Below are 13314 nucleotides of genomic sequence, written 5' to 3'. Positions count from 1 at the left end.
CCATTGTACCCTAGCCTGATCAACAGAGCAAAACCAGAGCAAAAACCAAAAAAAAAAAAAAAAAAAAAAACCCAAAGAACAAAAAGCATAGAGCTAATAACTAATATTACCTAAGTCAGAATCCAAGCTGTTTGAAAATACTTCCCACCAGTACAGACCTTACAACCCTCAAAGCCAACACGTAACATCACCATGAATTTAGATATTGATACAGTGTAACAATTCCTCACAAAGGTCAAGTCTTCAAAGACTTACAATCACTTATTATAAGTGAAAGATCCTGCCAAAATAGGAAATTATAAAGCAGTGCAATATTCCAAGGATCTATTTCCTGCACTGTTTATACCTGGGGTTGAAAAGTACAGGTTTCCACCCAAGGTATTTCTTCCACTGACAAGAAGCAAATGTTCCCAGAAGTTCAGCAACAATAATACCCTCTTGGAGACTCCATTCCATGGTTCTGATGAGCTTCTTTAGAGCAGTCTGATATTCTCAGCTACGAACTGGGATATATCAGGGCTATTCTCCCTGGAGAAAACAGCACATAGCTTCAGATTTTCTTGCAAGTTTTCTTTAGCAAGAAACGTAACGTGCATTTCATATATTATCCTATATTATCTTTGATGTCGAAGGGCGCTTCAATGGACTAGAGTTTGGATGTTACAGTTTACGCCATTAAATGTTTGATGAAGAGCATCCAATGCCAACACACAGCAATCTGCACTAACTCAGTCTTCATGTGTTGCTCACACCCCGGAATCTGTGACGAGCCAAGCAGTGAGAAGCAGAGTGAAACACAGGAAGCTTTACTGTTTCAGAAGTTAGCATTTTCAGAGGGATGTCTCATGCAGCCTTGTCTTGTCACAAATCCAGTTTCTTCAACTGTTCATATGTCACAAAGAACTGTAGTTAGGGGTTAAGAAAGTGCCAACTTGACAACTCCAATGCATAAAAACAGACTTATAAATAGCACACCTACTAACAAGTATGTCCAGACAGACCCATGCCGTGGACACGATTTTAAATAAGACAGGCTTCATTCTTAACCACCTCAAAATATCTCCCTGTAAACATTCCCAAGGTCAGCTTGGAACAGAAAGATCGCAGCTGAGACATATAAATGCCTTAGCATCAAACTCTTTGGAGATGACACCCACACTGATGAGCTTTTGTGACTTTGCTATGATGCGAAGACTTTCCAGACAGTAAACTTCGGCATGAGAAAGAGAGACAGTTAGCTAGCCCTGGCGGCACTCCTCAACGGTTTTCACCAGGCAGCCTTCCTTGGGAGGGAGGAGCAGATAAACAGTAACAAGAGGATGGCGAAAACCAACACTCTGACTTCGTAATTCTGCCCATTCCCATCAATGAACTGCTGCTCCTTCCTTGCCTCCCACTCTGGCATGCAGGGAAAGTGCTGATTAGCCCAGTGATTCTGGAGCTAATTCCTATTTATCTTCAGGTACTTCCTAAAATAAGCATCCTTCCCAAGGTTGGGTGGGGCTATAAAGTCAGTCCTTCTCCTTCTCTAAAATCATAAATACCCTCGGCTTCTAGAACATAGCCTGACAAAATTTGTATTGGTATCATTACCTTTCAATAACACCATCATTAAACTAAGATCCATATTAGTTAAAAAAAAAAAAAAAAAACTAACATCTACAGGGTCTAGCACAGAGACTCTACATTTCCTAAAACAGAAACTGAGTAGTTATTTCTTAGAATCAGAGGAACTCAGAAGAATAAGAACCTACTTCTAAATTATAATTAATAGCACGATAGTTTATACAAACAGTATTCTTTAGCTACATCTTTTTTCAGATCTACTGCAACAGAAAAGGATACAATGATATTCCAAGGACCAAGTCTCAACCAATTTGGCCAAAACCCTTTATATAGAGCAAAAAACCCTTCATTCTTCCATGTCTGTTAAAAGGAAGGAAAAAAAGGAGTCAACTTCCAACTTTCTAATTATGTCAAATACATTAATAATCAGTGGCCAGACTGATCTATTTTTCTTAAAAATAAAATCCTCTTTGGGATGACCATCTTAAGAAATCTTTGCCCTCTGTCTTTGTTCTTTAAAAGCTTCTGCATAGGGGGAAGACTAAGGCTCCATGCCAAAGAACTGCACACAAAGGGCTGAATATACCCACACAAAGCAGATGAACAGGAGTTGAATGAATAAGAAATTAGATTTAATTCCAATTAGGGTCTTTTGTTTCCATGCTGTTTGGGCTCCTAAATAGGTAAGAAAAAAAGCAATGTGATAAATATGTCATTCGGAGCACCATTATTTCCTAAGTTGCTGGGTGGATAAATATGATAAGTATATTTGGTTCATGAAGGCAGCACTAGAAGTGCAAAATGCGCTGGCATCATGCTGAAGAACAGGAACCACAAAAAGTGATCCCTAATCTTGGGCTCCTGGCAATCTAGTAGCGGAGACAGTTGAAAACTTTCATTCACTCATAAACAGTAAGTCTAATTATTTAAGCTGAGAATTATAGTAAGATTGATGCATTCCTTTGAAAGAGATGTCTGATTGAGGGATATTCATTCTAGTTCGACTCAATAGGAAGAATGTATATCTTTGAAGGAGACACAATTCTGTTATGATCACAGGAAATGGTATTATTTTCTCACCCTTCGCAGCAGAGCGGAGCTATAAAGAAAATGAACTTTCGTTTCTAAATATTCATCTAGATATTGTATTTATAAAATTTAACCTGTACCATATGTACATCTTAGGAGTTTAGAGCATCACTCATCTTAGTTTTAATAGCTCTCATAATTTAGTTACTACAGACTTCAGTAAAAAAAATATGTAATTCACAACCCTGCACCGACATTCATTCTCACCTGTAACAAGCAATCCAGGGTACCTGTGTAGCCAGAGCACCTGCCGTCTCGAAGGTCTCTCTGATTCATCATACGTGTTCTCACAACATCAACAGGGTTTGAGGCCAGGGCCCCGGCCAGACCACAGGTAAAGCTTGAGCTATGTAAAAGGTATCATTGGAAAAAAACAAAAAGTTAATCACCACTGAGCTATAACAACCACTATCAAAGGCAGAAAACACCCTCCTCCTAAAACTATGTTAAAGCAGCATGTAACAACATGAAATGTGTCAAGAATAAGGTCCATATCTGGAGAGCTGGCAAACATCAGCACTGATTACACTGGCTTATAAATACCAGCCACAACTAAGAATACCTTTGGGGTTCTGGAATGTCAGAGAATCATATAACATAAAGGAACATCCTCCAAAGATGATCTACTCCATCTATTTAACTAAAAGTAGGCATCAGAATAATTCTAGCCATATCATAATCATATGTTTCCTTGAGATCAAAGAAAAAGATCTGGCTGGGCGTGGTGGCTCATGCCTATGATCCTAGCACTTTAGGAGGCTGGGGCGGAAGGACTGCTTGAGCTCAGGAGTTCAAAACCAACCTGAGCAAGAGTGAGACCCTGTCTCTATTAAAAATAGAAAGAAATTAGCCAGGCATTGTGGCATGTGCCTATAGTTCCAGCTACTCAGGAAGGAGGCTGAGGCAGGAGGATCACTTGAGCCCAGGAGTTGGAGGTTGCAGTGAGCTACAATGACGCTACTGCACTCCACCCAGGTGACAGAGTGAGACTCTGTCTAAAAAAAAAGAAAGAAAGAAAGAGAAGGAAAGAAAGGAAGAAAGGAAGAAAGAAAGAAAGACATCTTCTTTCTATAATGCCCACTAGGGGCCCTAGGTTCTATTATACTTTCAGTCTCACGAGACTACCACAGACCTCAGGTGATATTAGTTAACTCAGAGCAAGGTTTCTCAATCTCAGCATTATTAACTTTTTTTTTTTTTTTGAGACAGAGTCTCACTCTGTTGCCCGGGCTAGAGTGCCGTGGCATCATCCTAGCTCACAGCAACCTCAAACTCCTGGGCTCAAGCGATCCTACTGCCTCAGCCTCCCGAGTAGCTGGGACTACAGGCATGTGCCACCATGCCTGGCTAATTTTTTCTCTATATTTTTAGTTGTCCAATTAATTTCTTTCTAATTTTAGTAGAGACGGGGTCTCGCTGTTGCTCAGGCTGGTTTCGAACTCCTGAGCTTAAACAATCCGCCTGCCTTGGCCTCCCAGAGAGCTAGGATTACAGGTGTGAGCCACTGCGCCCGGCCTCAGCACTATTAACATTTTTAGCCAAAATCATTCTTTGTTGTAGAAGTGGTGTGTCCTGTGCACTCTAAGATGGTTTAGCTGCATCCCTAGCCTCTACCCAAACCACTATATGCCAGTAGTACTCCCCCTGGTTGTTACAATCAGAACAGTCTCCACACATCGCCTAACAATGGATTAAATAAACTATGGTATATCCATATAATGTGATAATCTGCAGCTATTAAAAATAAATGAAGTCTGTAAGTACTGACATGGAAAGATATTTGGAATATATTGTTAAATTTTAAAAAGCAAATATGAGAAAGCAAAGCACGAGCTTATTTGTGTAATAAAGTACATACATGTATACACACAGAAAATGCCTGGAAGGTACATATCAGACTGTTAACAGCTACCTGAGTAGAGCAATAAGGACTTTCACTCTGTTCTGCTTCACTTCTGTACTGTAATTTTTCAAATATAAGAATAATACTTTCATAATAAACTTTCTTTAAAATTTCTATAAATTGGTACCAAATTTTCACCCTGAGCTCATGCATACCTAAAATATTAGTTTTTAAAAATCCATAAACATACAGAAAGTGAGTATATACAGTGTCTCCCATGAGGCCCGAGAGAATCAGATGCTTCTTGGTGAAGTCATAGACCGGTAGCTCCACACCAACAACAATAGCAGCCCTCTGAGCAGTAAGGGATACACCCTGGATAAAAATATTAATAATAAGTAAAATGATTCTGATATGCCTCTGTAGAACAGCCTTGCAAATTTGCAAAGGTTCTACTCCACAAACTACAACCAATTTTTATGTTTTCCTGCCAGTAGCTAGAAATGTAGAGTAACAGAGAGGGAAAGGCCAAAGGGCAAAGAACTCAAAAGCTCTGAAATCTAATTCTGATGCTGGCACGAATTGTATGACCTCAGGCCAGACCGCGGCCAGGACAAGTCACCTCTCAGAGCTTCAGGTTTCCTTGTACGTGCTGAAGGATCATATGGATGATCTTTAGGGTCGATTTTATGAACTGATGAGTCATTAGAATACTAGGAACTAGCACTCCACACCAGCGCTTGCCTAGTAACACGGACTTCACTTAAGAGCCAGGAAACCATATAGATCAAAACACCCAACAGACCTGTTCCCCATGAGAATTAGGAGGGCAGGGGGAAAAAGCAATCAAACAAAAAAAATGCTCAAACTTAAACGTCACAGAACTTTTTATATATAAATTATTCAAAAAGTACTTTAAAATCATGACATATTCCTTATATTCCCATTTTACAGATAGAGAAATTAAAGAAGAAGATATTTTGACGGGCAGAAGATGCTACTCTTCTTTCCTTACTCCATTATGCCACCTGGATTAAAATAAAGTGATGGAAACAGGAAAAGTAAATTCAAAAAAGGAAAAAAGAACCAAATGAGCCAGTTGGATCCATTCTTCAAGCTTACCTTCCACAGTCCTCTTGTTCCCTCCTGCTGGTAAATGTTAATGAAGTTGCCTATCATGCCTCCTTGAATGGTGTTGCTTTGTGCTTGCATCCGGATCTAGAGATTATTTTAAAGACCAACGTGAGAAGGAAACTAGTACATCTCCTGCCAATGTACACCTCTGAAAATCATTCAGTCCCTTGCTTAATAACCATTAACAGAAAAAAATTATAATACAAATAATAGTATGATGCTACTTTAAAATGTCCTCAGTACACTAAAAATGTATAAGGATCGGTTCTTAGGAACTCCGAAATATCCAAAAAAGCATCTAGTAGAGTCCCAAGAGTCCTGCACGTAGTAGTTAGTGTCCAAAAAGAAATTAACTTTTTCAAAAAGTCTTTCCAGAAGGACAGAAAATAGCATATTTCCCTATAGGTTAATATGTAGCAAAGAGAGAAAATGATGGTAATTTCAAAGATTTAATATAATGAATAAGAGTTACCAAGCGTACTTGGCAGCACTAAGCATGGGCAGGCATGATTCTTAAATTAGTTGCTCCAAGCCTCTATTTCCAATCAGCTTAACCAAAAGGTATGCAGACGAGCTGGCCACGAGCTGGCCACATGACACCCGTTACACTCTGTTACACTTGAACTTACTAGTGAAATCCGCATGACCGTGATTCTAACACAAATAAAACATTTGATGTAGCTCTTTGCATTTTTAAGAAGGAAAAAGGATTTCTCATTAAAAAATTAGTACCTTATTTTTGCTTAGGTAGCAAATATATTACTATTAACTTCTAAAGGAAACTGTTATTGCTACAGTAACATGGGAAAATAAACCAAGATATAGGAACTGCCTTCCCATAAGCCCTGAAATATGTTTAAGAAATTAATAGAGTATGGATATTTTTCTCTAGCTCTCTTACCCCAACAAAGGGTAAACTTATGGCAAAAGTACCTTGTATTTATTCATCGCACATGCTGAACCTTTCCTATAGTGCATGCATATCTATAGTGTACCCAACACACTGCATATAATTTTTATGCTTGTCAGAATCCCCTATTAGACAGAAGGCTCTCTGAGCGAAGGGTCCTTTGTCTTACTCATTTTTTGATTCTAAGCACATAGTACACCAACTGGTACAAGATAGAAGCATAGAATACTAGTTAAATAATGGGGAGGGGAGAAGAGGGGGAAGGTAGGAGATGAATACTCTGAGAGGGTTCAAAGAGTAACTCATGTCTGATTTTTATTTTATTTAATTAGTTATTCCCTTGTCTTATTCCAAAAAGGATTTAGGGAGGCTGTATCCTTAGTATTCTCAACAGGTCATCTAATGTGTTATATCTCACTGTGATAAGCAAATATTTTCATTTGTATTTCCTGAAATAAAATTAATGCATAAGAAGATACATTCAGAAATAGTAATTAATAAGCAACCTAGATTTATGTAAAACTTACAGCCCATCTATACTTAATGAACCAATGAAACAAGGAATATTTTGAACAAAAAAAGAAATTCAAATGCATCCACGCCTAAATTTTTTTTTCTGCTCAAATGCCAAAATCTTTGTCTCCAAAATAAGCTCTACTTTTGAGCTCATCTGTATCAGTGGGAAATCCACCTAGTGGATATTTTAAAGTTAAATTATTCACTGCGTTTATGTTATAAACAGATTCATGTATACAGAGCATATGGTATATTCACAGATTTTCATTACCTGAATGCTCTTCTCAATAAGAAAATGTGGAATGTGCCTATAAGATATAGATAGCACAACTTACTTTCAAAACATCAGTTGGATTAGCAATGGTTGAGGATATGACTCCAGAGAGAATTCCACATATGACATTTATGGGTAAGGTTTCATCTGTAAACAATGACATATTATTATTTAACTTTTCATATATACCAAGTTCTTCCTGTGAGTAACTCAAATATAGGTATAACTCATTTACACAATACTTGCTCGTCTTAAGATAAATTTATGCTTCATGCATCAAGTAATTCTAAAAGGACAGGGAATTTTACTGGCTAAGAGATTTTACTTTGCTTAGCAAAATTTCTTATCTAAAAAGGAATGTGAATCATCCCGCCAAGTGATCTACCAATTCACTTTTGTGTGTGAATGCAGACCAGCATAATTAAGATGAGATGTGTCCCTTAGGGGAATACAAAAGATACATTCTTATGAGATAACATGGAGATAGATTTGGCATAGAAAAATTTTTAAACATCCTCTGAGTTTAGTTTGAAATATACTGAAGTATTTCCAAAGCATGTTAGCTCTTGTTCTCACAAAACAGCGATAGGTGCCCACCCATTGTAAAAAAGAGATAGTTCCATGGATCAAAACAAAGTCACAGAACCAACCAAAGTATCAGAACTCCAAGTTCTTCTTTTATTTCTTTTTTTTCTTTTTTAATTATACCATATTTTTACTATAAGAACTCCAAGTTCTTAATACTAAGAAATCTATTCACTGCTTTCCTGAAAAATAGTTGATAACTCATATGATTTTAGAAAATTTTAAGTTGGATAGAATGGTAACAACATATCCTCTAGTCTAGGCATTTTGGAGCTGCAACCACTAATTAAAGTGTTTGTAGAGATGGTTCCTTTTCATTGTTACTCCCTTCGGTTCAGCTGATAACTGACTTGCTTTAAGCACAATTCATTTAGACCTTATATCCATCCAGAGTTCTCCTTAGCAGTAGTGAAGTCACAAACACTGAAGAAAATCTGTCCTAAAACCACTTGAACAAAAAGACAAACAACCCACCCCCATCCACAGTGGAAAACAGATTCCCCACTCACCTTCCGGGCGTTCAACGAATAATCGCTTCAGGCTCTGGTAAGTGCCTATCTTGATGGTGCCATAGGACGCCTGGCGTAACATCGCGGGGGCAATCCTGTCAATCCAATGTACAAAAGGACAAAAGCAATCTAAAAATCACTTAACATCCTCTAAGAGACCCACACACAGAGTGCCTTCCATAATCAAACTACACACTCTGAAATGATTTCTTAAAATTCAAAATCCATGGCCAGGCGCGGTGGCTCACGCCTGTAATCCTAGCACTCTGGGAGACTGAGGCGGGAGAATCACTAAAGGTCAGGAGTTCGAGACCAGCCTGAGCAAGAGCGAGACCCCGTCTCTACTAAAAAATAAAAAGAAATTAGCCAGACAAATAAAAATATACAGGAAAAAATTAGCTGGACATGGTGGCTCATGCCTGTAGTCCCAGCTACTCGGGAGGCTGAGGCAGGAGGATCCCTTGAGCCCAGGAGTTTGAGGTTGCTGTGAGGTAGGCCGACGCCACGGCACTCTAGCCCGGGCAACAAAACCAGACTCTGTCTCAAAAAAAAAAAAAAAAAAAAATTCAAAATGCAACAAAAATACAGGTGTGTTCACCTGAATTTGCAAAATTATTAGCTCACTAAGCGAAAGCTCAGCCCTTCATATTTACCTTCAGTGAAAATGTACATGAACATGGAGTTCCATTTGCCCATTTAAATGCAAGGCCTTTCCTTTCTCAGTACAAAGCGCCTCGTGAAATCTGGCCTCAGCTAGGTATACCGTACACATCTACAATCCTTCCACTGCTGGCTGGAGCTCATCTCCTGCCTCCTCGGGGGCCAGTTCTTTCCTCTCCCTAAAAGTTTGCCCACGGTAATACTGAAATGAGTTCAAGACAGTCTCAGGAAAAACAAGCCAACTTTCCTCCCACACTGCATCATGCTGAATTACTTGCAGTTGCTAGAATGTGCCATGCTCTCCTGCACATACCACTGGCTCTGGATGAATACAATTCTCCCTCAGCTTCACCTGGCTAACCCCGCCTGCTCCTTCAAGATCTGATCCAGTGGCTGTCCCCGTCTGAGACTGACACCCTCCCTCTACCACGCTCTAGACTTATCAGACTCCACCGTGATCCTGCTTACATGTCTGCAGCGCCCCCAACAACAGCCCCTTCAGGACAGTGTGCCACTACTGATCCCACTTGTCCAGATCATTCTTGCCCTTCTCTGTGTCCCAAGTCGCTGCCACCTACGTCTTGCATCACCTGGGCTCCCTTGTCAGCTGGCTTCCAGGTGGGTTCAGCCATAGGAGAGGAGAGGGAGGGAGGAAAAAGAACAGAGGATTTCTTCCCCTCCCTGGGCACTACCAAAGCATCCCTCGACAACCACTGTCCTCTCCCTCAAGGCCCCGGCCCTAGCAGTGGGCTCTGGGAACACCAGCCCTGCCCTGGCCCCTTTGGTCCTAGGGTTGGGAACAATTTCTCACTTTGCTTGGAGTTTCTACGTTTCTCAGTACCTACCCTTCATCTGCTCCCTTAACCGTTAAACAGTCCCTTTGCTGATGTCTCTTCACTTAAACCACCCGAGTCAATTCTGTTTCCTGCAGGGACTCCAGCAGACACAGGCAGGGCCTCACCTTACTCACTTTCCCATCCAGCACCCACAGAACACTGTTGGTTAAATGCTGAATGAGCGAAAAGTAGTTCACTACAGCTCTTACCCACACTATAGCATTGTCATTACAGCAAAAACCTTGATAATTCAGAATAATAGCTAAGGGAAAGGGCTATTTTCAAAGAGTTATAAAAGGGAATAACAGGATGTTTTTAAACAAACGTAACTTTTGTACTGTGGTCTGGACTTGGATATGATAAAAACGTAGTTTCACCAAAACATTTGCTACAGAAAATATACATCCAAAAAATAAAGTTGAAATTTAAAGTGGAAAATCTACCATGCTAACTACTCTTTTCGAATATATCTCAAACTTTTCTTTTTGCTCTGTGAAGTCTTAGCTTGAAGTCCATCCATTTGAAAGGTTGAATAGTGACACAGAAATGCACAATGGGCCACTCACCCTGAATACAGCGCTTTCAGCCCTTCTTCTCTGCCTATCCTCACGAGTGCGTGCAACATTCCTCGATACCTAATTTCTTTAAAGTTGGCATCGTTCGTCTGGCCTTGAATCTGGAGCCGGGTCTTGGTTAAATCAATTGGAAATGTACCTTAAAATTTTAAAGAAAGAAATATTTCATGTAATAAAAAGAAATTCCACTAAATAAAGGATACAGAGTATTATATTACGTAAATATAAGGTAAATGAAGAAACAGATTAAGAAATGGCAGACATTTTGAGATCTTTTCTATTTAAAAAAAATTGAGGAAGTAAAAGATTAACAACCCCCCCGAAAAATGCATAAATATATTTTCTTTTCTTTACATTTTTATTAATACCTCATCTTATTCTACATAGGATTCGAGTAGATTGCAATGCTGGACAAAGCAGGTACAAGGAATGATTTACACAAAAAGGGAAGCCATTTACAAACGTAAGTTAACTGTTGTGTATATACGTGAAGGCCAAAATTGGATTTGATGTGAATGAAGAGAGGTAAAAAAGTTCATTTCCAAAGGAGTTCCCCTAAGTGGGGACACTTAGGAAGGAGAATTTTATAGCCTGAAATTGAATCTAATAAAGCAGATAAATATGTTTGATATAGTATCTAATTGTCCACCCAAATATATAAAACCCATCTTTAGACAGTAACCTTGACTCACGGTGACAACGGGAAAGCCCACCCGAAAAGAGAACCTGAGCCTGCAGGCGGGTGGTGACTGTGCCCCATCCCTTGGCCCAGCCCTCCCCGGCTCCTCAGGGGCAGTGTCTGTCCTGGACAGCAGCAACTGAACCCTGGACACGATGAAATGTCCAGCCCAGTGCAGGGTGCTCAGCAGCTGCTCAACCAGTATTTGTTGAATGAATGATTCCAGAGAACAAACAACACAGAACAAACAGGATCTGATGCGGAACCCAACTGATGCAGAAGGCACAAATGGGATGTGGATAATGTGTGGAATTGGGAAGTGACCGAATAATTACAGTCCATCTAATCCGGATCAGGGAAGACCCTGGCACTTCTCAAACCTCTTTATAGCCAAATGGGTTAACAGTGGCGAAACGGGGGAAAGGACAAGGAAAATAGGCACAGCTGCAATCCAATCATGATTCATAAAACTTCTGTTTGGTCAACAGGCTCAACTTTCTCCCCACTAAACTTTGAACCCTAAACTGCTAATAAGTAGCCAAAATGACCATTTTGTCTTAAAAACATTACCAAAAGAAGAAATTTTTGGATTCTGAGATGAATGTTTCACGATCTCACGTCGTGCACTTGAACTACATTCACATCAAACACCACCTAATCACAACCCTAAGTTTCCAAAACCACTGTATGCAGCGGGCAAAGCGACTCCAGCGCCCCGCTCCTTGACTCCAGCGGCCCGCTCCTTACCGCACTCGGCCGTGATGGAGGCCAGCCCCCCGTACACAAACGGCTGCCACTTGAGGGCTGACATTCTCACGCCGTCTCTTCTCCTTCGCTTTATAGAAGCATCACCTCCAGCAGGCTTTTCCCTGGACACAAGAGTAAGACGTTTCAAAGTTGGAACTTCTCACACAGGCAGTTTCTGTTCTAAACTCTCCCTGGGATTTACTGGAGCGCCACCCGGTGCTAGCACTGAAACCCCCTGCAACAGTTCCCAAGATGCGCCTCGCCTTATTAAAGCAAAGCACCCCTGTCTCCTGAACTCCAACTCAGCAATTTCTCATCTCACTTCATCAGAGGCCTTAATTTTTACTCAGGACCCAAGAAGTCATCGGCTACGCTGATACCTTGAGGTGTGTGTGTACTCAATGCGGTGCGGTGGAGGCTGTTTTCTGGATATTTTATCTTAAATCTTCATGGAGTAAGTATTTGCTATTCATTGGTCACTGTCTTAGTGAGTCCCTACCGAAGCATCACATTGCTCAGGTGCACCCCAGCAGAAGAATGTTGCTAAGCTGATTCATATGGTAAAATACAAATTACTTAAAATGACCACAAGCTACTTCTAGCCTACACTCGGTAAATGTCAGCTCACTTCTCTTAGCCATATTATGTTACTAGCTGGAAGGCAGCTTGGCGTGAATGAATTAGGCAGACTGGGGTAAGACCCACACCACGTCCTTCCTAGGGAAGATTTTATTAATCTCCAGTCTAGGTTTTTTTCTTCATCAACACCATCACCACCATGGCAGCCAATGGAACCAGTTAGGGGTAGAGCCTTTTATTCACAAAGCTATATAAAATGCCTAGCTATAGGCCTATTGTGGTGATTAAATAGTATATATTTTAAAGACATTCACAAATGTTGCCTCTTATCCTCCTTTCCCTTAATAGGACCTTGCTCACTGTGACATCTACTCACTTGCATACCACAGCCCACCTGGGTCTTTCATTTTATATTCTGCAGTTGTATGTAATTTGAGTTGGTGAACCTGGCTCTGTGCCCATTAACAGGAAACACATGCAAATGGATACTTGTACATAGTATCAACCGTAACTATTGTTGGTTTAAGATAAAATTGCTAATTTATTGGAATCATTATTGGCAAGCAGTATGTCTGATGTTTTTACTTTGCTTATGTTTAGGAATTTCCCGAGTCCACTTTTCCCAGGAGAGGCCTACAACAAGCGACAATTGCCTGGAATGTCAGTTCTCAACAAGCCAAGGAGCTTGCTTAGGCTAAGAGAAAACACAAGGACCCCCAAAGAGGACCTGGAATAAATCTACCAATAGTTATTCCTCATTTATGGATATTAACCAAATTCAGAATAGTAACAAATGAGTAAGGTAGAAAACT

The 13314-nt window shown here is 40.1% G+C and overlaps 1 protein-coding gene across 2 annotated transcripts in view; it reads right to left on the bottom strand.

Annotated features, from left to right (window-relative positions):
* Window positions 1-55: 55 nt before the first annotated feature.
* The window catches only part of SLC25A30 (solute carrier family 25, member 30), a 16984-nt gene continuing 3725 nt past the window's right edge, over window positions 56-13314 (bottom strand). Inside the window, exons 2-10 of one of the 2 annotated variants that reach the window (XM_012649340.1) lie at window positions 11924-12045; window positions 10489-10636; window positions 8427-8521; window positions 7394-7479; window positions 5621-5716; window positions 4749-4873; window positions 2863-3001; window positions 1846-1926; window positions 56-903 (exon numbers count right to left, since the gene is read on the bottom strand). In XM_012649340.1, coding sequence (XP_012504794.1) covers window positions 862-903; window positions 1846-1926; window positions 2863-3001; window positions 4749-4873; window positions 5621-5716; window positions 7394-7479; window positions 8427-8521; window positions 10489-10636; window positions 11924-11987 — 876 coding nt within the window. In that variant the 5' untranslated portion in view covers window positions 11988-12045 and the 3' untranslated portion in view covers window positions 56-861. The remainder of the gene's footprint in view (window positions 904-1845; window positions 1927-2862; window positions 3002-4748; window positions 4874-5620; window positions 5717-7393; window positions 7480-8426; window positions 8522-10488; window positions 10637-11923; window positions 12046-13314) is intronic. The other variant, XM_012649350.1, reaches the window with a different exon arrangement.

The sequence above is a fragment of the Propithecus coquereli genome, unplaced genomic scaffold (genome assembly GCF_000956105.1).
Source record: "Propithecus coquereli isolate 6110/MARCELLA unplaced genomic scaffold, Pcoq_1.0 Scaffold11, whole genome shotgun sequence".
NCBI lineage: Eukaryota > Metazoa > Chordata > Mammalia > Primates > Indriidae > Propithecus > Propithecus coquereli.
The sequence above is the reverse complement of the archived record's forward strand: the minus strand, read 5'-3'. Positions and strand labels throughout refer to the sequence as shown.